At 40.9% G+C, this 26,900-nt stretch overlaps 1 protein-coding gene and 1 long non-coding RNA gene across 9 annotated transcripts in view; one reads left to right on the top strand and one right to left on the bottom strand.

Moving 5' to 3' along the window:
* Positions 1–628: 628 nt before the first annotated feature.
* LOC310763033 lies at positions 629–10,791 on the top strand. Its single transcript, XR_014548402.1, has 3 exons — positions 629–1,225; positions 8,256–8,403; positions 10,246–10,791. It is a non-coding gene; the product is annotated as an uncharacterized lncRNA (long non-coding RNA).
* A 5,433-nt stretch (positions 10,792–16,224) lies between these two features.
* The window catches only part of CCSER2 (coiled-coil serine rich protein 2), a 57,949-nt gene continuing 47,273 nt past the window's right edge, over positions 16,225–26,900 (bottom strand). For 7 of the 8 annotated variants that reach the window (XM_083614637.1, XM_083614636.1, XM_083614638.1 and 4 more), the window contains one exon: positions 16,225–21,887. Coding sequence is in view for 7 of the 8 variants with exons in the window: in XM_083614638.1 (XP_083470764.1) it covers positions 21,078–21,887 (810 nt within the window). In the remaining variant the exon portion in view is untranslated. The remainder of the gene's footprint in view (positions 21,888–26,900) is intronic. The other variant, XM_083614635.1, reaches the window with a different exon arrangement.

The following is a 26,900-nucleotide window of genomic DNA, read 5'->3' as shown; positions in this document are numbered from 1 at the left end:
AGGAAAGCCTACTCCATGTATTCAACATTCTTGTTCAAGTAGACCTTTCCAGAAGAATGTGTAGCCTCCTCTTTCTTCCTTCAGTTGTCCCTCTCGTGCTCTTTGAGTTTCTTGAAGTGCTGCAATATTGATGTTAAAATGTCGCAACTCTCTTGCAATGATGGCAGTCTTGCGTTCAGGACACTCATTATCTTTGTTATATTGTTCTGTGTATTCCATGTCCCAAAGGTCAATTTTTACAACCGCTGGGTGGTGACCCCACTGAGTGCAGTAATGCAGTCAGGGGAAAAGTGAGGCAGCCTATGTTTAGGGCACCTTTTCTAGCCCCTCCCCCTTTTTGGGGTAAGCAGAGTGGATCCTAAATAGGGCTGCTCAGTCATGGATACAGCTGCCGAGCTACTCAACTGCCTTATTCCTTGAGTCAGAACAACTGGGTCTGTATCCACTGCCCATGTGCTCGTTCATGACTAGGAGCTTCCAGATTTCATGGTCCTTTCCCCGTTACCATGGGACTTTGTGGGGTTTGGGATGGGTTTTTGGAAAATGCCTGTGCATGAATTTATTTGTGTATTTATTTACAAATCAGTGCACCCTGACCAACACGCCTTTGCAGTAAAGGCTCTATTCTGATGGCATGAATATCACAATGACTGGTAGATTCTTATCTGCTGCAGCCTTCATCCACCTTCACAACCATTGTAACATACCACTTGCTATCTTCTGCCTATGCTGCCACTGAGAATTTCTTGGATCATTCTTTGTCTAGCTCCTCCCCCTTGACCTTACCGCCTTGGGTGACCCTACTGGGAGTACGAGACTCCCGACAGCTTCGCTCACAAGGATCATAGGAAGGTGCAAGCCCACTCACCACAACAAGGTGATGATCCAGCGAGTGATCCAGGTGCATGCAAATTTCGAAGAGAGATTTTTGCTTAACTGAGCTTCAAGTCAGTGGATAAGATTGGATTATTGCAAGGCGCAGAACAATGAGAAAAGCTCTCGGATGCTGGGGGAATTAATTGGTACACAATACAATTAAGAAAACAGGCCAAGCATAAGTGTGGATGAGCACTCAGTAGAAAATAAAGCATTATGGATATGCTCAAATCCCAACTTTACTTCTGATCTTCTAGGACTGTGTTATGGCTCAGAATTAAAGCCTCATTATACTATTCATCTACTGACTACAGTTCTACGTGACTCCTTCATCACATGCTCATACAAGGTAAGAAAAATTGCTCTCCTTAGTTATGTGTTCCCTTTCCCCTTGCCAGAAGTTCAATCAAAGCAAAAGCTCTAGCTAAAGACAGACTTGGAAGTCAGCTCCTGGAGTGACCTTGAACTTCTTGACTCTTCTCATTAAGCAGCTTGGCTCAGAAAGGGCAGACTGACTGAAGCCAGCACAGTGCCCCTTCGTACAATATCCAATTACAGCCGCTTCTCTTTCAGTCTTGCAAACTACTAGATAGCGAGGGGCGGAAGGGTGCCACTCAAAAGCTAAATTTGGCACCTAGGCAGAGACATTATGATCTCCCCGCCGTCTGATTCTTCCTTAGACACATGACATAATGAAGTGGCAAGGTCTGAAATGTCTGACTTGAGTTTCTACCAATTACAGCAGGCTTCCTCTGACATACAGACCCTCGCTGCGGGTGTGACGGTATGATAAACTTGAAACAACCATCTGCATGAAGTCTGAGCCTAGGCATGCACCCCATAATACACTCCATCTGCATCTCAACCTCAGATTAGTTGACCTGCAGAGGTCAAAGTCTGAATTGCTGTCACTGGGTTAAGATATAAAACCTGTCTGCACCAGGTATTCTGCTCATATTTGTATCTCAATGTGCTGCATGCAGCTTCTATGCTTCCGCCACATGATTTTTTTTCTTGTATGAAATTCAGCATCTCCTGAAGTATGTAGTAACCTTAATGTGATGTCCCTTAGGTTAGGATGGCATAACACTATTTCTTGCACGGTCCCCACATCCCAATCATTGCCCCAGCTCCTTCTCTGCTAACTCTCCAGTTCTTCTCTATAACTATTTCACCATGCAAGGTTGAACAGCCGCTTCCATTTCAACCTTGTAGAACATGTTGAAGTACGAAGAGTGAAATCACAGCTAAGAAGCTCAAATCATACACACGACTGACACTCTTCTTTGGAATATACAGACTCTAACATTCAAAAACTTGCATGTTACACTAGGGTAAAGTGTGTATGTAAATGTGTAGCTCAATAAAGCCATAAACAGAAAAGGTTGTGGGTGAGATGTTTTATTGACTCCTTCTTTTTCACTCTGAAGTGACAGCTAAAAAACAGTTGGTCATCCTACCTCAACAGGACGCAGCCTCAGAAAACATATTTGGAACAAATCTAGGGTGATCTATTAGCCTAATTCAGTTCAGGTTCTCTCTTTCAAATCATACAGACTCTGCACACACAGTTAAATGCACCTCAGAAATGCCCTTCTTGACAAATTCTTACAAGTAACAAGGGTAAGCTAGTTTTGAAACTCACTGGGGGAAATGGTAACAAAGAGAAGAAATCAGATATCCCTGACCGATTTTTTGGTGAATATAATATGCCACACCTTCAGCAGGAGGTTCCCAGATGGCTTACAAACACAGGAGAAAAATATAAGACCATAAAAAAAATCAATAAAAAGCAGAGGTAGATCAGCAAACTCAAGAGGCTTTTAAGCAGCTACAATATATAAAAAGATGAGAATTTTTAAGTGCTGGTAACTCACCAAACCAGGCCCTGAGTCAACAACTCCAGAGATTATAGTGATCAGAATCTAGGGGTGTGAATTTAGACCTGTATTTGGCTATACTTGTACGCCAGTATTATGAATGTGTATGTGATGAAGGCGTCTTCTTCTATTTGTCCCTGTGTCAGTTTCAGTTTATTGGTTAACTTTTCTAGTAAGGCTGTTTCCTATACTGTCTGATACCACTGGTCCATGTTTACTCCTGACAGTTCTCTCCAGTGCCTGGCTATGATGTTTCTGGATGCTGAGAGTAGGTGGGTTATGAGCTCTTTATAATGTGAACGGACATTGTTATCTTGGAAGATGTTGAGTAGGGCCAGTTCTGTGGTTACTTCTAATACCTCCTTAGTTATTTTGTGTATTTCTTATATGACTGATGTCCAGAAAAGTTGGATTTGGGGACATTCCCACATGTGGAGGTATGTGCCTGTGGAGGTGCAGCCTCTCCAGCATTTTGGTGAGGCTCCTGGGTATATCGACAATAGTTTCCTTGGTGTTAGGTACCATCTTATCCACTTCTGCCTTTCTAGCTTTCAGCTGCTCATTCACCTCTTCCCCCCTCTCTGCCGCCTTCTACCTCCTGTTTCCCCTCCCCAGCACGAAGAAGCAAGCGCCTGAACAATGTTTTCTTTGAAAGTGAGCCCTGCTCAGACGAGACCAGAGAAAGTCAGGCCTGTCCGCACACAAGTGTCATTGCCTTCTAAGCCTTCAGTTCCCATTTTGCCTACAAAGATGCTTGCACAGGTCACCCAAGTTCAGCATTAGATGGAGTGACTGAAAAGAACACCATCTGCCTACTCTCAAAATGGCTTCAAAGTTTCTGTGTATGCTAGATACGACCAAACCCTAGTCAACAGGGTTGCAATTATGTGTTTTCCACAACAGGGAAACATTGAAGTCAGTATCTCTCTCTCAAAAGAAAGCATTCTTCGGAAAGCAGCAGAGCTGCTTTTCTCACTGGTAAAAATGCTTCTGCAATTCCCTGCTGTGAAATATTTGCTAGCAGCGGTGCTCTGTCACTACAGAAGATAGGCCGTACTGTATACTGTATATTGCAAAGGAGATCTTGTTATTTTGGTATATTTTGTATTCTGTCATTCTCCTTGAATGGTGATTTAGCCTTCCTCCTAAATGTTAGGCTGGGAGATAGCGGCTTTCCCAAAGCCATGCTGTGAGCCTCTTATCGGAACACGGATTTGAAACAAGTTTTCCAGATCTGAAGCCACATCTAGGCCACTCAGCGCACTGCAGCACAAGCTGTTGATGAAATGCAGCCCTCTCAAGTGAAATCTCCACTTTGATATGAATTCCAGAAGAAAGGTGACTAGGGAACTATGACTCTAGGCACTGATCAGAGCCTTGCCATTCCTTTCTACATTCTACAGCGATTCCACTCCTTAAGCTGAAGCACATTAAAAAAATGCCTTGCTGGATCCATCCAAAAAGTTTATGGCTTTGGAAGCTCACAAGGAGAACTCAGAGGTGGCCAACTTCTCCTGTGGTTTGCCCCAGCATCTGGTACTCATAGGTAGAAGGCCTCATAACCTTATATTTCAAATTATCTGTTAATTCATTGTTGAGAACTCACTGCTTGATAAGATACTGGAAAAACCATGATCAGGAAGGACTCTGCTTCCCTCATCAGGACTGTACGTTTGTCTACAAAGGCTATTTAGTTCCTCTTGAAGCTACATGGTAGAGAGTAATTAGTTACACATGAGGGAAAGGCTAGTGTACGGCTTAGAGGCCTAGCTGGGAGGATGCTATATTCACTTGACCAGAGCAGTGAGGTGTCAAAATTCTTGCAAACTGAGGCCAACAGAAATTATTGTACTCCAAATAGGTCACTTAATTCTAAGAGTCCATTAACTCCTGCTTAACTAGTGATGAAGAGGGCCGTATAGATAGAACGGTAGAGTTTGCCCGAATACTAACTAATAGATTAATTCATTTATGACCCAAGCCATTACAGTAAAGGGAAAATGAAATCTTTTTTTAATGGAGCTGTAAAAGTATTATAGGCACAGCAGATGAAAGGAGTCTTTGTAATAAAATGGGCATTTTGCTAGCAACCAGTGACCTGATTCCTCCATTAAGTCTAACATTAGTTATTACAGAATGACAAGTGTTGGAGCCAAGTCCTGCAGGTTCCTCAAGCTCCAGCTGGCAGAGCAATTAGGTACTTGCTGACCTATCAGAACCTCCCTGCTTGCATTCTCCTCTTGTCAGTTTTACCTATAGCCATCCCAACAGCCTCTCGCACAGAAAATGAGGCACACATGATGTATTAAAATATCTCCTTTTTTTAACCTTAACCTTATTTGTTGCTTTTTGAAGTGCCTGAAAGAAAGTTGCAAGATAAAAAAGAAAATAACAGGAAACATTTAAGGTACAGTGGAACCTCGGTTGTCGAACGCTTCAGAAGTCAAACGTTTCGACTTTCAAACGGCAACAACCCGAAAGTGAATGCTTCAGTTTTCGAACATGCCTTGGAAGTTGAACGGCTTCTGAGGTGCATTTCTCCATTTTTTCAATGGATTTTGCCAAACAGCAATTGCGCCTCAGTTGTCGAATGTTTCGGAAGTCGTATAGTCTTCCAGAACCAATTACGTTCAACAACTGAGATTCCATTGTAAACACACACACACGTGCGCACACACACACGCGCGCGCGCACACACACACACACACACACACCAGAAGTGCTAATCCAAATTGTCTGTCTTTCTTTCTTTCTTTCTTTCTTTCTTTCTTTCTTTCTTTCTTTCTTTCTTTCTTTCTCTCTCTCTCTCTCTCTCTCTCTCTGTGTGTGTGTGTGTTTGTGTGTGTTTGGAGCAAATCCTCCCTATCTCACTTAAAGGATGAGCACAACAAGAGGCTGCATATGACTAGATACCCTCCAAATTAAATAAAAACGTTTTTACCTGTCACCTAAAAGCAATTGATGGCACCAGACATTCTTCCCTGGAGACAATGTTCCACAGATGGGGAGCTGAAAAGGCCAGATTTTTTTGTGATCACCTCTCACACCTCCCAGAGAGAGCACATGGAGAGGGGCCCATGCAGTCATACTAAGATTGGTGATGCTCGGATTGTCTTGCCCCAGTCAGCTACTGAAATCTGAGCTGCAGTTTCCAACCATCTTCAGAAATTCATTGAGGTAATCTAACCTGGAGATTTTCTGTCAGCCACAACTGTACTTTACACTGTTCTGTTTGTGCAAAGTCATGCTTATGTATTTACCACACATATCAGGATAGCTGAATTGTCTGTGTGGACTTTTGAGAGAGCTATTGTGTTGTATGTGTAATTCTTCAGTAAGCCAGATATCTGTATTGTCTGGAAGGAGAATTTCCCCAAATATCATGTGTGGAAAAATGTATCCACTCATGAACCAAAATGTTACATGTACACTCTGTAATGCTGCTACACTACACAAATGTCTATAACATACCCTCCAACATTTCTCTGGTGAAAACAGAGACGTCCCATTCCATAATAATAACTCTACTATTTATACCCCACACATCATACTGGGTTGCCCCAAACACTCTGGGCAGCTTCCAACATATGTAAAAACATAATAATAAAACATTAAACATTAAAATAACTTCCCTATAAAGGATTGCCTTCAGGTGGCTCAGGGTCAGATAACTCCATACCCTCCAACGAAAATAGGGATGCGCAAAGGAAAAGTGAAACATTCCAGGATCACATCAGAAATAGGGACGGCTTCTCTAAATCAGGGACATCCCTGGAAAATAGGGACACTTGGGTCAAAAGTTCCTGTTTCAATTAATTGATAGTGTAGTAGTGCATATTGAAGGGAAACAAGTGCTACTATCCATAGCAAGTACAAAAAAGTTTCCCCATATTTTTATGAAGGTGAAACTGTATGACTAAACTTAAGCCAGACAGGCCTGCCTTTAGTTTAAAAGGGAGGCGGGTGTTGAAGGGAAATCTTACTTGGTTTTCCACACATGGTTAGTGGACTCCCCCCTCCCCCAAAGGCAGATGAGACCAACTGTGAAATGTCATACACTGTGGAAAAACAACTTGGTTGGTACTCAACCAAGTTTTATCCAGAGCAGTCTTATTGAAATTAACGGAAATTAGTCATTGATTTCTTTTTGTTTGTTTGTTTTGTTTTGTTTATACTTTTCAAGTATATACATTTCATTAGTTTTATAATCAATTTAACATTTCAAAGTTTGACTTCACCCTCTTTCTGCGGTTCCTTAAATTAATTTTTTAATATCTGCAGGTTTTTTAGTAACTGCAGCTTATTATAATAAACCTGCTAATATTTTTATCTGTTTGCAATTTATCTGTAAATATTCAATAAACCATTTCCATTCTTTTATAAACAGTTTGTTATCGTGATTTCTTATTCTTCTGGTAAGTTTCACCATTTCTTCATATTCCATAAGTTTTTGTATCCATTCTTCCTTTACTGGGACTTCTGCTTCTTTCCACTTTTGGGCAAGTAGCATTCTTGGTGCTGCAGTAACATACATAAATAAATTTCTATACAATTTAGGTAGTTCTGTCCCTATAAGTCCTAAAGAAAAGCTTCTGGTTGTTGTTTTTTACAAAAGTTATTTTGAACCTTCTTTTCAATTCACTGTATAGCATTTCATTGTATATCATTAACTGAAATCAATAAACATGTATAATGAACAGGATATACAGTATTTTTCCATGTATAAGACGCCCCCATGTATAAGACGACCCCTATTTTTTAAAACCCAAAATTAAGAAAATGCACTATGCGCTATCCGTGTATAAGGCGACCCCTTATTTTAAACTTCAAAAATTTAGGAAAAAATATAGTCTTATACACGGAAAAATACGGTACATGTTCACTAATTTCAAGAGGTCTGCACTGAGTGAAACTTCACTGAATATCAGGTAGTGGGCAAACATCAAGAAAGAAGTGTTTTTTGTACCTTGTTTGTGAGTTGTTTGGAGACAACTGCTGGACCTCTGTTGGCTAGCAAACAACCCTATGCATGTTTACACAACAGTAAGTATTCAATGAGGCTTACTCCATTGTATAGGCCATAGGGGATTGCACTATGCTGCAGGAAATGTTTGGACTGTCAGCAACCACACTTTGATTTCTGGATAGTTCTGGTTGAAGTAATCAGGATCCCACGGTTAAGGGATACACAAGCTTCCTGACCTCAGAACCCAACCCAGGCCATCAACATTTTTTCCACCAGTTACCAGTAAGAATATTTTTTCCTGTAAGGGTTCAGCATCTACTGCAGCATTGCCTGGCAACCACAACAGAGAGCCCCTGTGTTCCAGCTGGGTGGAGTTAAGTCTCCAAAGGTGTTGATGAGATTATTCACATTTTATTGAAGTAGATTAAAGGCAACCCATGGAGATGAGATCCTTTTATCAAAGCTGCAGAGCTGCGGAGATGAGAAAAGTAACTGAAAATAAATTCTGACAATGTTTGTTCTGTTTGTCTAAGAAATAAACCCAAACCCCCAAAGCACAGAAAAATTAATTATTACCGTACCTTTGATGGAAAGAAGACCGATGCTGGGGGCTTCCGACGGCAAGCAAACACCTCCGAGGAGCAGGAACATTGATGAAAAACGATTTCCATGGTTTCACTGGTAAGAGGTTAATTCAATGTCAATTTATCTAATGCTGATGAAAGGCTGGTGTCAACCAGAGTTATGATGATAAAAAGCTCAGCAATACTTACAATACCCCAGGGTCACCATGCAAAGGGGTAATTTACAGGCATCCAGCAAGTCACAAGATATAATCAGACTTCTGAAATGTGAGTCTGGGGGAGGGACAATGGCACCAGCGAGAGCTAGTGAGAACAGGAGTTGGGGTATGTAACTGATCTCAAGTTAGCTTTCTAAAAATGGAGCTGAATAGGCACTCAAAAGCCATTCTGTGGCCGTCAAACAGTGATTGTGATGGTGCTTACTAGCCTGGCTCTATGATGGGTGGTATGTATGTGAAGTGCTACGTACTAGGAACACAGGAAGCTGCCTTACACCGAGTCAGACCATAGGTCTGTTTAGCTCAGGATTGCCTACACCAGCCTTCCACAGCTTGAGACCTTCCAGATGTTTTGGATTACAACTCCCATTATCCCCAGTTAGCATGGTGCATATTTAGGAATTATATAGGAGTTGCAATTGAAAAGGAGAGCAACAAGCTGAAGACTGGCAGACAGTGGTTCTCCAGGGTTTCAGAATTGGGTTTTCCCCTGCCCTTTTGGAGACAGGTGCCAGGGATTAAATCTGGGACCTACCGCATACCAAGCATGTGTACTACAACAAAGCCTACAGAGTCTGTCCAAATGGATCCTCCTTTGTGACCCCTGTTGGTGAGCTAGTGTTGACCATCAGTGGAAAAGTAACTCATGGCAGAGGAGGCTCACAAAACTCCTTTCCAGCCTTTCCAGTACTGGAAATGGTGCTCTTAAGGCATGCTTTTGTTGAACCTTCTCCAACTTGGCACCCCCACCAGATGTTTTGGACTAAAACTCCTGAACCATACATTCAACAGTATGCCACGCTGCTTGGGACTGTCCTGGGAAATAGGCTCTGATATGATTTGGAGAAAATTAAGCCTAACCCCGAAGGGACATGGGTGGCGCTGTGGTCTAAACCACAGAGCCTAGGGCTTGCCGATCAGAAGGCTGGCGGTTCGAATCCCCGCGACGGGGTGAGCTCCCATTGCTCGGTCCCTGCTCCTGCCAACCTAGCCATTCAAAAGTGTATCAAAGTACAGGTAGATAAATAGGTACCGCTCCGGCGGGAAGGTAAATGGCGTTTCCGTGCGCTGCTCTGGTTCGCCAGAAGCAGCTTAGTCATGCTGGCCACATGACCCGGAAGCCGGCTCCCTCGGCTAATAAAGCGAGATGAGCGCCGCAATCCCAGAGTCGGCCACGACTGGACCTAATGGTCAGGGGTCCCTTTACCCTTTACCTTTAAGCCTAACCCCGGCTTAATTCATTGCATGAGGGGTGGTACCTGTTGTTTTGAAAGAGGCAGTGGTGTGGTTGTTCCCAAAGAAATTAGCTCTGGACCCTTTAGACTGAAGCAACTATCAACCCCTATCAAATATACCCCTTTGAGGAAAGGAGAGGGTTGTGGTAGGGCCACTACAAGCATTCTTGGATGGCAGAGATTATTTAGATCCATTCCAATGTGGCCTCAGGCCTGATGGATGATATTTGCAGAGACTGGGACAGAAGGAGTGTGACTTTGCTCCTGTTTCTTATCTCCTGTTGACTTTTGATACCATCAGCCATGGTATCCTCCTAGACTGGCTCTGGTTAAAAAAGGCAGCCTAGTTCTTGTTGAATGGTATGCAAGTAGCACTTGCCTTATGAATCTCTTCCTCGCCGGTTCCATGTCGACATCCATTTCTCACGCCCTCCATGGAGAAATCCATCTTTCCAGGAAAAAAACACAGCTGCATTTTTCCTGCAGGTCAGCTCAGCAGGCTGATGCAGTAATCTTCAAGCTCCACAGGAAAGAGCAGAAGTTATGATGAGCGCCGGAGGCAGAAGCAAACATTTGGTCATATTCAGCCTTGCATATATCAGAAAACTGCCAGACATTCATGCAACGCTAAGAACACTGTCCTAGTTTGGGGAGAGAATAGGCTATTTGGAATGTGGAATAAAGAGGATTGATTTTTCTCTCTCAAGACTGTCAGCACTTTTCTAAAGAAGCGCAACGTCGGGTAGCTTCAGATGGAAGCACTTTAAAAGGTATTTATCAAAATGTATTATACAGGGTGGAATTATTGACTGAATTCTGTTCTGTGCAAAATGTAAACAAACAAACCAAACTAAAAGAGACTTACATAGTTTATGGCCTCAAAGACTGGTGGTGCAATTATCTCATTCAGCCCAAAGCACAATAAAACACTGCTTTCAACAGGTGAGAGCTCTTAAGATGCTTCGAGGCATCAAAATTTGGAATGATACTTGTAGCCTTTATGTTCTAGCAGAGGATAGAGTTGCTTTTCATCCTGACAACTGCAATTGTATTGATTAACATGTAGAGAGGGTTAGGCAAAAATTACTGCGCTTAAACAGCAAAAATCCTTTGGAAATTACATATATGTGAAAGTTTTCTACATTTGCTAACCAGTGAAAAAGTCCAGGTCATACAATTTATATGCTATGGAAAGCACACCTTTCCCTTTATTTAAAAATAAAAATCTGCCTGGGGGAATAGGTCCCTCTGGTCCAGAAGCCCCACCCCTGAATCAGAAAGGTAATTTGGTTCCCGATTGATACATTATGGGTTGGCTGTAGATCAGTGGTTCCCAACCTGTTTTTGGCCATGTCCCACCTAAGCATCTCTAAAATCCCAATTCCACCCCCCCCCATGACATAAAATTCTTATTATTCCAAAAGTGAACTCCTATCCACGTGGAGGAACCCTAAAAGGCCACTCACTGTTAATAACTCATTCTCAAATTGCCCCCCTGTGGGGCGTGTGCCCCACATTGGGAACCAGAGATCTAGATGTACAGAGTAATCGTATGCATATCTACCCAGAAGAACAGGGTGCAAGGACACAATCTCTGCCACCCAATTTGTTGTTGTTTTGTTTACCCATCAGTTTCTGTTGCACTCACTCCCTGTATATTTTAAGACACTGGATAGTAAGGATTCAAAAACAAACAAACAAACAAACAAGGAGCTTTGCAGAAGGTTCATTGCTTGTAAGGTCATCCTCTACAAGTTGGAGAGTGACAAAAATGAGCTACCATGTTCATCTCTAGACACCCATACCCAAATGTGGAGTTAACCTTATGTGTAACTGTAGCCATCTTCAGGCACTGCTACGAAGTCAACTTTATTCCAGTGAAAACTAAGTTGAGACATGACTATCTTTCCCCACTGGTTTAAGTAGGATCTATATGCTATGTGGGACGCGGGTGGCACTGTGGGTTAAACCACAGAGCCTAGGATTTGCCGATCAGAAGGTTGGTGGTTCGAATCCCCGCGATGGTGAGCTCCCGTTGCTCGGTCCCAGCTCCTGCCAACCTAGCAGTTCAAAAACACGTCAAAGTGCAAGTAGATAAATAGGTACTGCTCCGGCGGGAAGGTAAACGGCGTTTCCGTGCCCTGCTCTGGTTCGCCAGAAGTGGCTTAGTCATGCTGGCCACAAGACCCGGAAGCTGTACGCCGGCTCCCTCGGCCAATAAATAGTGAGATGAGCGCCCCCAGAGTCGGCCATGACTGGACCTAATGGTCAGGGGTCCCTTTACCTTTTTATATGCTATGTATTATTATTTTTTTGTATTTTACTTTTGTTGTAAGTTGCTTTCAGACTTCCTCGACTGGGGAAAGCGATGAATAAATTAAGTCTGGATTCAACTCCATAGGCTGGATCCACTAGCAGAAGCCAGTGCAAAGTCTCCTGCTAGCGCAATGGGGCTCCCCCCCCCTTCTTGTCCCACATCTGCTCTGATGGGTGGGGAAGAGAGCGGAGAGCACTCCCTTTGGCAAGCAGAAATGCTTGTGCTTATCATCTTAGAACAACTTATCCCCCCATGAGTCTACCCTTATTTATACAACACTTTCATACAAGTTCCTTACTCACCTGTAAAACAGGGAAATTGTGCAATTCAGTGGTAACGTATATGCTTTTTGCAGGAAGATAAATGTTCAATACAGATCGTGAAGCTGAGGCTCCAGTACTTTGGCCACCTCATGAGAAGAGAAGACTCCCTGGAAAAGACCCTGATGTTGGGAAAGATGGAGGGCACAAGGAGAAGGGGACGACAGAGGACGAGATGGTTGGACAGTGTTCTCGAAGCTACCAGCATGAGTTTGACCAAACTCTGGGAGGCAGTGGAAGACAGGAGTGCCTGGCGTGCTCTGGTTCATGGGGTCACGAAGAGTCGGACACGACTAAACGACAAAACAACAACATCAAATTTGTTCAATCTGCAGCTTCTCTGGGGACTGAGAAAGAGCAACTTGGTTGTAGAACATACAGTGGGGTGGGGTAGAAGAAGCTGGCCCCGAAGTTTGCAATTTACAGCAGTCTTATATTGGACTGCAGAAGGATTTATGAAGATTTTACTGGATTGGCATCTATTCAAAGTGAGGAGAAACCCTCCCAGCCCCGCAGTATTCAGCCCTCTCCCCATGTCTTTTCTTCCCATAGCTATGAATTATAAATGCAACCAGCTGGAAATATGAGGCCTATGAACGATATACATTAATAAACATTCTGTTTCTAATTACAAACATACTTTACCTGGGTTATCAATCACTCTCTGTTTCCCTCCTCCCACCAGAGTAATGACAGTTTCTTTCAGCTGAAGAGTTGTGGCTGAGCTAATTTGCTGCTGCTCACTGTCAAATAGATTGTGAGTGGGGGGGGGGGAGAAAAATCAGAATACAGTTACGTGTTTAATTTGTGATCCTCCCAACAGTGAGAACAGGAGACGTGAGGGGTAGACTGCAGCAACCACATTTGTCAAGGACCCAGTCATTGCACAAAGAAACTGTTTTTAACGCAGGCAGGAGTTTCACACACCTTTTTAGAATTCACTTTTCCCCCATTAGCTTGCATCACAGTGCCCTCTGCTGCACAACAGCCAAAGCAAAGCATTTCTCTTTTTCCCATAACCTTTGATTTAAAACAATAAGTGGGGAAGACAGAAAGAACAGGCCTGCCCACTGGCACTACGAAAGCAGTTATACAATTTCTGGGAGGTGCCGAAACTCATGTGGCAATTTTACTCTGCTCCTTGTCATGCCCAGGTTCTCTGTGTGTGAAATAGAAGCTAGATTGTGCTTCCTATGGTAACTGTTCAGATTTTCCTCTCAGGGGCTATTCCACACAAATTGCAAAAACTGAGTACAGTGGTACCTCAGGTTACATACGGTACAGGTAACAGACTCCGCTAACCCAGAAATAGTGCTTCAGGTTAAGAACTTTGCTTCAGGATGAGAACAGAAATCGTGCTCCGGCAGCGCGGCGGCAGCAGGAGGCCCCATTAGCTAAAGTGGTGCTTCAGGTTAAGAACGGACCTCCGGAACGAATTACTGGTAAGTACTTAACCTGAGGTACCACTGTAGTAAGATCACCTTGTGAGGACTACCTAGTCAAAAAATGTATGCTATTCAGAAGCACCGGCACTGGAGACCATCGCAGTGCTGTGAAAAAGAAAGGCCACATTAACAAAAACAGCATGGTGAAACATCATCCCCTTCTAAATCATCTATTACCTTCTCTTGCCTCACACTCCCTTTTCCACTCTTGATTTGGAGAAAAGCAGGTGCTTCCTGGCTTGAGGCACATCTGACAACAGCACAGCCTGCTCTTTCCAGTTTAAATAGTAGTAGTAATTGGAACTTAATTGAACTAAGTTACTTGGCTTGGCCAGAGGGACTAAATACTAGGAGCTTTGATTAAAGACTGGGTGAAGGAGGAACAGGTTCCTCTTGAACTGAGATGGATTGAGTGCCAGGGGGTGATGCCTGGTTTGATTATTTAGTTGGACTCAGGCTGCCATAGTAGATCTTTCTCTTTCTCTTTCTTCCTCTCCTGCAATCAATTTGTAACATTTGAATAAGGGTAACTAATGTGGTGCCTTTCCAGATGTTGTTGTACTACAGTTCCCATTAGCCCCTGCCATTATGGTCAATGGTCATGCATCATGGGAGTTGTACCACGTGGGCTATGGCTGCATTAGAGCTCAGACTTCTTAGGGCTAGCTCAGAAACGGGCATGGGCCCACTTGCTTTGTGAAGACACAAGCAGGAAACAGGAAGCAAGCAGCCATCTTCCTCAGAGTTCTACTATTTGTGGAAAGAGAGTTGGTACTTTGCCTCTTGTTTGTTGCACAAATCTCAGCCTTGACTTCAATCCTTACCTCTAGGCGATTTAGTATACAGTAAGCCCATAACTTACATGCACTTAACTTGTGTGTATTTAGCTTTATGTCCCTGACCTGTTTCTTTTTCTTTTACAATTAAAAAGTAGACGGGTGTCGAGGAAATAGACTTTGGCAATCCCAACTGCCATTGCACCCCATTTGTTTTGACTATATGGGATTTTGGCTTAAGGAGCAATCCATGGAATGTAACCCCCACATAAACTGAGGGCTTACTGCAATCCATTATGGGCTGGGGTAGACCAGTTCCTCTCAAGCTGCCTCTTCCATTGGGTGCAGTGGTTTGATTGCTGGGCCTGGACATGGGAAATTCTGCTTTAAATCCTTTATGTGTTCAATGGGTGTCCTTGCCCAAGTGACTATCTGCCTAATGTACCTTAAAGACGAAGAGACGTTAAAATGCTATTTGGAAGAGGACATCCCATGTAGTACAGTAGACAGGATGTTGGGAGTAAGGACTAGAGAGAGCTGGGTACAAATTCATACAAGGCCTTTGAGCTCACTCACATTGGCCAGTCATTTTATGAAGGTGCTAAGAGGATTCAGCGGAGAAAACACCAGATCCTTGGAAAATGTATGGCCTACAAATGTGGTAAGGGTAAATACAAAAATAAGTGTTTACACAGAGCTAGGTGCTAAAGGAACACACGCTAAAATCACAGTAGGCCTGACATCGTTTTTTATGAAAGACAAGGAGTGAGTGGCGTGCATACTACATTTCAAGAACCCGTAAGTCAAGTCCCATCAAATGACTGTGTTGGCTTCAAAAAGCGTATCTGGATTGCAGTGTTTTATATCCAATGAAATCCAAGTTCCCAGATGAAATCCTTACTTTCAGAGCAGCAATCTGCAGAAGCATTTAGCGACTGCACAAACTGATGCAATATTAAAAAGCAGGAAAGTACATCAACTAGAATATTTGTCCCCTCCAACTATTAATATTTTACATGTTCAACTATTATATAGACATTTTCTTCTTGAGGAGGACAGCAAGATAGCACCAAATAACAATAAGGATTAATACCAAATGAGTGAAAAGATTGTTTTAAAAGATTGTTGCACAGTGGTGTACTAGTAAATTTAGAAATAAGAGAGCACATCATTGCAGCCCCAAAGCCATTACCCCCAAGGAGTCTTAAAATGTAAGCAGCTATGCAGTCTTACACACCAAATCCAAAAAGCAACAGGACACATAGTCATACTCAGTTTATTAAAATTAGCATGACTGAATTCCTATGCATAGCTTGGGAGTAAATTCGACTGAATGTAGTTGCATTAACTTTTGACTGGACGTGTTCAAAACATTTTTGTAGGACCCATTGTTGTCCCTACCCCATTATTTCCATTATTCTGTTCATCTAAAATTACATTCGATTTCAGATGAGCCAACGGATTGTGATTTGTTCAGATTTCTGTTGATAACACTAGGCGGCAGAATGCTCATTTTAAAATTAAGATCCAGAACACTCTGCATCACCCAGAATCTACCCAAGCAAACCACAAAAATGCAGACAAATGACTGCTAACACACAAAGACATTCAGAATTATGAATTTTATTCACTAAAGCAACACTGAGGAAAGTCTTTACATACAAGTTTTTAAATCATCTTTACAAGCAAGTTCCAATATACAGTATTTACTTTAATATTTTTTTTAACGAAATACTATGTATTAAGGGTACTTTTGCAGCTAGTACCAAATTTAATACTAACACTGCAGTTAATATTAATTTATTGTGGTGCTTTTGACATTTATGTAGGCAGTGAGCAGCTTTACCACAGCAGTGATCAAAATATTTTGGAGTTTTCCGAGAGCGTGGTTGTAGAAGAGACTGAAACCCGGATCTACGACCATGATTGCATTTCAGCAGGACAAATTTCACCAGCATTAAGCACACAGGTCCCACTGATTTCAATGAGGGAGAGCCAAGCACAAACCAAACTCACCTATGGAAATCAACAGGCCTTAAATGTGCTTAGCTTTGCCTGAATTGTGCCCATGGTGGTCAGAGAATCATTGCAACCAGGTGAAAACAAAGACAAAATGGAAACCCCATTCCAAAACCAATATCCATTTTAATGGTATAAGAAGGCGTGCCTAGCAAAAATGCAGATAGTTATGCAAAAAAAAAAAAGTAATTATGTTTCATCCGCAGACGTATTACTCTACCAGTATATGAAAGGGTTCATGAATGCACATGTATTGACATGCAAGGAACAAAAGAAATCACAAATGCCATTCTATGTACGTATGCTGCATTAGAACAGCAACAAAAAAAACCCAGCATTTGAGACCGAGGATTGATTTCTGTGCTGTCAACTTGAACTTCACTATAGCTGGAGTGGGAGTTCATGTTATATATTTGTCTGAGAACCACTTGAAAGAATTGATGCTCATTGATTACACAAATGATTCACTCAACTTTGGGGGGGAGGGTGCTTAGTATTGCACATGGTTTCATTAATAGATCAAAAATCGTATCGAACCGTATAAAAATTGAAGAACAAAGTGGAGTATTTAAGCCTCTGTTCTGGTGTCTCCAGGGGCCTCTCCTTCAAAAGAAATTGCTCCCAATTTTTTAGCAATAGTATGCAAATGCTAGGTATTAAATAAGTGGATGCTTAGTGAGACAAGCGTTTGGGGGACAATACCTTGTAGTAACGCACAATGATACAGTGAACATTTGGAGATAATAGTGAACAGGTGGCAGGGAATGGAAGAGGCTGGCGGCATTTGTAAGCTGCATCATCCATGGAAAGCTGCCATTGTTTTAAAAGCCCAAACTCTAATTCCAATGCATAATGAAAAACTATTTCACTAACTCAACCACAGGCATTTAGATTAAATTTAGGCACAACTCCAAGCAACGGAGCTCATAGTTTTATAAAGTGCAAAATTAGTTTTGTTTCGCTTTTACAGCTACTGTTAAAAGATAGACTTCTTCAGTATATATACGTTTTGAGGAGCTGTTTAACACTTTAGGAATTATTGCATAACGTAGGAGGATCCAGAAAGGTAGAATGCACACGTTTAAAAACCTAAACAAAATCCAAGTTTTTAAATATCTGCATTTGGAATAATCATCTCTATTGGTACTAATGGCATTTCTTCCCTTTAAGTAAGTATTAATATTTATTGAAATATATAACCATTAGAGTCCCACTACAGGTCTGGCACTCCAAACAGCACTTTCTCCAAACCACCGTGAGCCTTCAGTTTTCCCTCTCATCACCTAAAAGAGCTTTGTCTCACACTCTGAACTTTCTCAACATACTTTGTAACTTTCTTTGATACAGTCAAACTTGGGGAAAGATTACATATCCAGTTTAGAGACTGAAAAATGGATGATGGTGAAAGCTCGTAGCTAAGCTTCCGCTGTCAGATAATTGCCTTTGGCAGGGTGGCAACTCATTCAATTTTTCTAGTGACAGTGGCAAACTCAGCCCACCCCAAAGTTTGCATGTGCTGGCAGCACAATCAATTTAGATTATCCATCTAAACCTTACATGTAATCGATCCGCTATCCTCAGCATTGTTTCTAAATTGCCAGACATTTTTTTTTTTTTAAATGGGGCATGCAATCTTAAAATTATGTTTGGAAAATACTTCATTTTCATTAGGTACTTATATTTTAGTAATTTAAGAAATAGAACTAAGACCATCTCCAGCGCTAACTTTTCATTAAGTGCTCTGAGGAATACAGTTATTTTAGTAATATTAATTTTAAAAAAATAAATAATTTAATTATTTCTAATTTATATCCAAGGAAATCTGTAAAAGTCCAAGCTTTAAAATGTGGTGCAAATGTGGTGTAAAACAGCTTTTAGAGTAGTTGCCCTGGGCAAGTGACAATTCCTTTCCAGAAGAGCAAATTGTCAGACTGCTCATTATACATGTTGGTGGGTTGGCAAATTATTTTTTTGTAGCTGGACTGAAATTGACTTAATAAGGGTAGATGTAGAATGATAAGATACAATCAAATTATTCCTAAAACTTCATTTACCAATGACAGCTGGTCTCTTTTCTTCAACAAGATGTCTGAATTTATCTAAAGGGGCAAGTTGATGTATCAATAACTTCTGCTCCAGTAATGTCTGAATATTGCAAAACCATTGAGTACCAGCTGTATATGTCAATATGGGATCATGATATATTTTTTCAAAGAGTATGCTGTAATTGCACCTTGACTCCAACCAGAAAGGAACACTTTTGTAACACAAACTGCTGTGCCACTGTAAATGCTAAAATATCTACTTGTGAGCATCACATCTAGCAAGTAACCATTTAATCAAACTATTTGGACAGATGGAATATAAAAGGAAGTGTTTAGTCTGCCTTAATTAAACAGAATAATGTGAGAATTTGAGTTATAATCCATTTCAAGGTTTGAGAAAACCATTGTACAATTTAAATTGTAGGACCTCGTATTACCCTATCCCTGGTCACAAAAAGGCAACTGATGTTTAAAGAAGTTGTGTTGCTTTAGGAAGTTAGTTGTACTTTAGCCCTTTTAATGCATTACTCATGCAAAAGGGTAATACAGGGGCTGTCGGCCTCATTCTGACCCTTCACATATTGAAGGATAACTTCTTGGGAATCATGTAGACCCATGTGCCGCCTTCAAGCAAGTTAGAGGGTTCTGAATTGCATTGGGAGCCTACAATGATAGGGCTTCCCCATCAGTTATCACCAAAATGTAAGGTGCTAGGAGGCAAAATTCACAACCCTGCAGTTCCTATCGACCAGCTTTGCATCTTGAAAATGTTTCCTGCTGTTGACAATTCTTGGGCGGATGAGAGTATTCCCTAGTTGAGGACAGCAATCACAAACATATGCTCTTACAGGTTTAAGGTGCATAGATATAGTTAACCTAAGAGGATATTCTTGGTCAGTCTTATGACTAATGAACCATGTTTGATTTATGAAAACGTCTTCAACATCCCTTCGGAGGGAGGCATATATTCTTGGATTAAAGGAAGCCCAAGCTGCAAATGCTCTGGTTTCATTTATGAAGTATCAATGTTTGAGATAGCATTCAACAAAGGATTCAAACCTACTACTGTAATGTACTCACACCTGCTTCATTTAACAATACAAAGGGCAGCATTTGAAAAGGCTACCTTCTAACCGTTGTTCTCTGGTTGGCATTCGAGTAAGACTTAGATAACCTACTACATATTTGGTTTTGGGGTGTGTGCAGTGTTTCTCATAAGAGCATTTTATTGCATATTTGCTAATGCAAGTTACAGGTATATCTTTACACTTCATTGCGCCATAAATATTTAAACTACAACCATCTTCATACAGAGTATCTAAGAGTTTTTTCTCCTTTACCAGTCATTTTCCATCCCTCATTCAATACCTAGGAACTAGCCACAAATGCAATATTATTAATCTCTGAAAGAGTACCAGTTCTGTTTTTATGACTCCACAAGCTTTCCCAAAGTGTGTCTGTGTATTTTAAAAATATTTCTTTAAAAAGCAAGCTTTTATTATGAAAAATAATTTTCAAAACCCTACATTTATGGCAAAGGTTTGTGCAAACATTTCAAGTTGGGTTCATAAGACTTGCAACAGCAACATAAATTAATAAATAATGTTACAATTAAGTTAAATCTTAACATGAAAGTTATGTTGCGAAAATCCACAACACAGGTGTCACGGAGTCATTATTCCCAGGGTCACAGCACATAACCATTTTACAACTATCTGCATGAAAAGGTTTTGGGTGGATTAATGTTTAAAATTTAACTAATATCCATTTCACCCTGTGAAATTTTGTTTGCCGCTTGTGAACAGTGAAATATAAATTCAAAAAGTAACTACAGCAATTTGGGATCCTCCTGGCATAAAATAAAAACCCCAATTCAACACCAAATATACATCATTTAGACAGTCTTGGGTTCACTGTTGTAATAAATAGGAGCATTTTGCATAGGTCTCTGAGATACAGAGTCAGAATTATGGCTGAGATTGAAGATAAAAAACTAATTTATCACTTATAGTTGATGTCAGAGCCAAACGTGTATCCATAACCACCTAACATTCAGTGGTCCAAACTACTAAGGGTTGGATTTCCAGCAAGCAGCCTGTCCTCCTCAAACAAATGGTGCATTACTCTTAGCAACCAGTAGCCATTTCAAACTTTAGTATTAAGCCAAACAATCTTAAAAGGGGACAAATGGGCAATGCAATCAATGGATAGCACAGACTTCTAAATGGCACAAAATCAAGGGAGATTAGACTATAATAGTTAAGTACCAAAAGAACTGAAGCATTCAGTGCATGCATGCTTTTGATGAAGATTCTTGACTGAGACAAGAAAGGGTGAGAGTAAGCAGCTTTACAATACAGGACATTGAGATGTTCATATGCAAGTCATGATTTCAATTATGTCTTTGGTTTAGGGAGGCGGGAATGCCGATTAGGAGCCACACAGTCACCAGAATGAATGTTTGAATCTTGATTCTGCATATTTTCTTTTGCTTGTATTAGTTGCCTTGAGTGGTTTGTCTTGGACCAGGTATTCTGAGATTCAGGAGGCATCGTGATTTTTGGATTTGTCATTTGCTTGGGCCTAAAGGAAATCGTTGGAGGACGAAGCTTTGAGATTTTCTGGCTCTTATGACTCAGGTCAGACTGACTGGATGCCAGCTGCAGTTGTGTTGGGTAGCTTGGCGGCAGCTGTTCAGGCTCCTTTGAAGCAGAAGAGCCATCTGCAGATGCTGCTGCAACCGTTACTGGAGGAGGCACTGAAGCATTCTGCTTCGGAGTCTTGGTGGCTTTTGAACTCTTTGGCGCTGAAGCCTGGTTTGTCCGTGAGCAATTGTTTTTGAGAACTAATTTGGTCTGCACTTCTTGAGGATTTACTTGGGAAGATGAGTGAGAAGAGGGATGCGAATGTAGTGTATTAAATTTTCTACCAGACAGTTCTTTAGGCTTCTCTCTAACTTTTACATTCTTGGTGGAATGTGCATTCTCCTCTGACTTTCTTACATTTAACTGTGTATTTAAAGTGCTCAGTTCATTTAGGCTATTGGTGAAGGAGCCATCTGCAGCATTTTGAGATTCATGGCCAGCACTTTTCTTTTGGTCTTCTGTTGGTTCATTGTGGGCCCCGATGCGTGACGTTTTTATTAATTTTCCCTGGGCGAGGTCTGTGAAACTGGGAAGGTGGCTGGAAGGCTGTAGTACTTGAGGCTATAGGAGAGAGAGTTACATGCCAACAATTAGATAAAAATCAGTTAATATAAATGAAAGACACACTGATCTGTTAGGGTAATTTGAAATCCAGCTTTTCCCTCAAAAGTTTACATTTGAAAAACAGGTGAAGCACATTCCAGACATCTGAAACAACAAAAGAATAAAATCCAGCAATCTCAAATAAATTGTGCAACACAGGGGAAAAATTATTAACTCAATTGTAGCAGGAAAAATAGCCAGATCAAACAATAAAAACCCACACACACATACTATTGTAGCAAAAAGAACGTTAATGCCCAAGAAATGGTAAGCAAATTTAATGGCACACACATGTAAATGAGAAGTTACACCTATAATTTCCTATTAAGTGCTCATACACTACAGCTATGAATAAAATTCTTAAGGTTTTATTATATAAGGTGGGGAGGGGAAACCTTTTCTTCTGTTGATGGCTGCTTTACCTTTGAGGTAACCTAAAGGGGCCACAAGTCAACTGTAGGTAAGGCCAAGCTTCTCTCCCGGCTCCCTGACAACTCAATGGGCTGCAGCAGATGGTCTGATTGTTGTTGTCAAAGGTCTGAACTGAGAGCTTGCAGAATGCTTTTGCAACTAGGCCGTTGACATAAGGAATTTGCTGCCCCCCCCTTTTTTTGAAATAACACTTTGCAATGGACTGAAAATACTTTTTTCAAGAAACAGATGAATTGGTTTGATTATAAAGCTAGAGATTAAAAAGAGAGATTTTTAATGAAGTCACTGCATAATACAATCATACAGAATGAACCCTGAGTTTAGGAACATTATATTGCAATTGCCACACCTGAGAAAAGGATGTAAATATACAACAAAGAACTTATATCTAAGTGAAAGAGCATGAGCTTTGTGTACAATAGCCACATTCATACTGCCTCAATTTAAAAGAACACAGGTAGCAAGGTTGGAGAAGATCTTTGCCTGAGACCTCAAAAAACTACCACCTGTCTGAGCAGACAGAACTGGGTGAGATAAAGCAGCCTATTATGTTCACTGCATGTTATGTATAAGTTCATCTCATTTTACCAATGGAATTTTGGGCACTTAAAAAAACCCTACCCTACACAAAGGCTTACATTTAGTTCTCTAAGAAAACTCAATGTGCTCCTCCCTCTCCCATAACTTTAGAAAGTGAAAGACCTGGAGACTATAGTTTGGAGTACCCTTGCCCCCCACAAGATCAACACGCTGCAAATTAGTGGAACATACTGACTATCCAGTCCCAAGTTTTCTACATACATACCTAAGTTGGAATGTATCAAGAGCTAGTCAAAGACCAGGACCACACACAACTGTAAGCCATTGGCTTATTGCAAATGTGGAAGTTCCTGGAAAAGATATTTCTGCTGCTTTACTGCTCCTGCTGTGCTGCTCTGAGCTTTTTTATGGCTTGGCTTAGTGTGTAATCTGAACCAGGGTTCATAGTTTGTCTCACTCCAGACAAACCATTGAGTCTAGGTTCAGATGGGGAACTAGAGCTAGTCAGTGGGTCAGATGCTTACCTCCCTCACCCTCCATGTGGCATTTTCCTTTGCCCACATGGTCTGACATCAAACCATGTGAACAAAGGCTCAGTGCAAGCTCCACTGATCAGTTGAGTGTCAGTGGTTTCAAAGGCATAGGGCTTTGCAAGTGGTGCCTACAAACCCAATTTCAGCAAAGAGCTGTACCTTTACCTGCCACACACTTCATGCTACAGATAGCATCAGGGGTAGGACATGTGAGCATGGCTTAACCAAAACAGCCTAGTGGGCCAAATGTGGAAGCTCAGTGGGTCTGATTAGGCCTGTGGGGCAGAGATGTCCCCACTGTGGCTTATTTCACAGGAGAGCAGTAGAACTGGGGGAGTAAAGTGAACCTGATCTCCTATCCAAGGCCTTACTCATTCATGCTAAGCTGTGTTTTAGCTTAGTGTCAACTGCAAACTGAGCCAATGTGACACGTTAAACCGCAAATGTAAAAATGGCATTACAATGATCATTATGTCAACACTGTGGGCAGATACAGCTCTGTATATGTTAGGACTGGGTTGCTAGCCTATTTTTGTTCTCAATGAATTTCTGTATAGCAATCCTAGCTTTGTAAATGTGATGTTAGATGACATACCACTGTTGCATGAGTGTAGTCACTTTGCGCAGGGCTGAAGGGAAGACTACAATGTTTTGTGGGAGTGGGAGGGAGAAAGAAGACTACACAGCTTCCCAGAAAAGCTAGTTTTAAAAGCAGTTACAAAGTGACCCAAAATAAAGTAATATAATTAGTAACAAGGGGAAAGGGTGTGACTGCAAGATATATGCATGGATAACAGCTTATACCAGAATCAAGCTAGAAGGATTCCCATACACTACAGAAAGAGGGAGGAAAGCAAAACTCAAACAGGTAATCAGAATGCAATGTACAAATGATGCACTTTTTTCAGGTCAGTAATCATCCATTGATCAGGTTGCAGAAGCACTTTTAGAACAGTCTGCTTCTGTCCTAACCCCCTCTGGATATATTTATTCACTTCTTGTATTTCCCAGCAGTCCATCATTTCTGACCATATGCCCCAGTAAAAATACTGGCAACTCAAGGAAATGAAAATATATTACTACTAGAAGAAGGCATACAAGTGCCAGGTACCGTAATGTGGTGTGAAGAAAATCCACCTGTAAATCCTACCCCTTGCCTAAAATTCTTTCATTTTCTGTCATTTGTCCAGTGCCTATCTTTTTGACGTTCTACTTCTTCATATTTATAAATTGTATGCCCACTTTGCTCTTCTACATTTCCTCCAGCACCTAGAGGTGCTGTCAACATAAGGAATTGCTAAGAAAGCAATTTGAAGATTTGAATATTAAATATGATGTATTAATTTCCTAGTCTCAGGGCAGGTACACACAACAAATACAGTATGTAAACTAGGTGTTTTCCACAACAATGTTGACAACCTAAGTGTGTCTAAGCAATCTTGACAGAACCCCAACTTCCGTGTGTGCATGTCACTTAACTGCTGCAAGAGACTCCAAAGTAACAGGGAGGTACATGCAACACTGTGTGTAGGAGGACTTAACATTCCACAGTTTACTATTTTAGGAGATGGAAAGGGAGAAAAGAAATGGTTAACAGAAAAGGACATGCAGAAGAGCCAGAAAGGTTGTCCTGGCTTGTATCTGCCATGACATCTCCAGACTGTCAAAGTGGAGAAGCATGGCAGTGGATGATGAAAACAAAAAGGGATAATTCAGAGCTTTACTGTGCAGATCCTTTCTCCATTTCTACCATTACCGAAGGTTACCATCCAATTATGCATTTTTAAAAATCACTAGTTAGTAGTCGTAGCAGTGCATCTTTGCACTAATGCATTAATGTAGCGGGCTGTGCCCTGTGACTTAACAGAAGAGCACTCCAGACCCTAAGGACTCCCCTCATTTGCACAAGCAAAGTATCAAGCCTTTCTATGGCCTACTCAAATTAATAGGCTGCATCCTATATTTTCCTTATTTCTTGTTTCTAATACTGTAATCCAGCATTCCCCAGCTTATGATGTTAGGCCTCAATTTCCACCAATTCCATCCAACATAGCCAAAAATAAGGGATAATGCAAGCTGAGAATCTAACTACATCTGAAAGGCACCACACTGGAGAAGACTACAATAACCCAATCCCCACTACACTGCATTGATGCATTTCTCCTTATGCTCACAGTTCTTTGAATCAGTTTGCTTTAACAATTGAGGTCACTCTCATAGTAAAAGGTTGCTAAACCTGCCATCTGGCCAAATTTAATTCCCCTGCAGGTAGGGCACACAGAAATCTTTTCCCAATTTGTCATATGGAGCCAAGATTAGAGGAACAATGCAGACGGAACAGCTAGAAATTCCACAAAATAGATTTCAAAGACTTCTATGCCAGAAGTTTGAATTAGGACAGAATTGAAATTTATAGCTAAAAGGTTCTGAATCCTTATGTAGTATTAAAAGCCTCTTAAAATGGATTAATACCTTATTAGCAAAGCAGAATCAAATCCAGAAACTGGATTTCAATGCCAAATTTAGGATCATTCCACAGTATCTAAAAAATCAATGTCAGGCAAAAAAAACTACACACACCTTATCATAGCTAAATTAAGAAAACATTTCTCTAAAAGATGGAAAGAGTTTGCTCCTAATCTTCATTTAAAAAATGGTCCACATTCTTTTCAGGTATTAACATGGTTTGCCCTGCATAAAACATTTCTCATATTGGCCACTATGGATAATCTTACATTAACAATAAGCAGAGATATCATAAGCCTTTTACCTATCCATGCAGTAAAGCCAGGAAGTCTTTAATTAGCATTAAGGGTTTTCAGTTTCTGCCCCCAGATTATTTCGCCTCTGAGCAAGCCTCCTTCATGGCCTATCCTAATGGAAGGGCCAATGGAGAACATGTCATCATAAAGAGGAATGAAGGAGCTGCCTATGTGGGTACAAGTCTTGTTCATATCTTGGCTCAATCATCCAGGATATGATAATCTGAATATGGCTACTGATATTCCAAATCGTGTCTACTTGATATGAGGAATGGAATCAGAAAATTCCTTGTTTTTGATTTGTTGAGCTCAGGTGATCAAAAACATTTGTTTTTATGTACTTTTATTACTGACATTTATACTGAATCCAGAAAGAAATTTGCTAAGTTATTATTGAATGGTTTGGCCACTTTTAATAAGCTTAGTTTAAAGATGTGCCTTCTGTCTAAGCAAGAGAAATATGTTTACATATTCAAAATTACAGTCTTTTCTATAATCACAATGAATAGGCCATTTATTGAAACAAATGCTATCAACTGTAGAAATCTGCATAGGCATTAATATGTGCTTTCCAGTGTATGGAATGCCTATGTACTACAAGTTTGTTTTAATTTAGGTCTAGTTTAATTTAAGCCTGAGTTTTCATTTACTTTCAGTTACAGAAGTATTTCAATCAGCTAGCTGGTTAAATAAGTTGACTGGCT

The sequence above is a fragment of the Podarcis filfolensis genome (genome assembly GCF_964270895.1).
Source record: "Podarcis filfolensis genome assembly, chromosome: 5".
Classification (NCBI taxonomy): Eukaryota; Metazoa; Chordata; class Lepidosauria; order Squamata; family Lacertidae; genus Podarcis; species Podarcis filfolensis.
The sequence above is the reverse complement of the archived record's forward strand: the minus strand, read 5'-3'. Positions and strand labels throughout refer to the sequence as shown.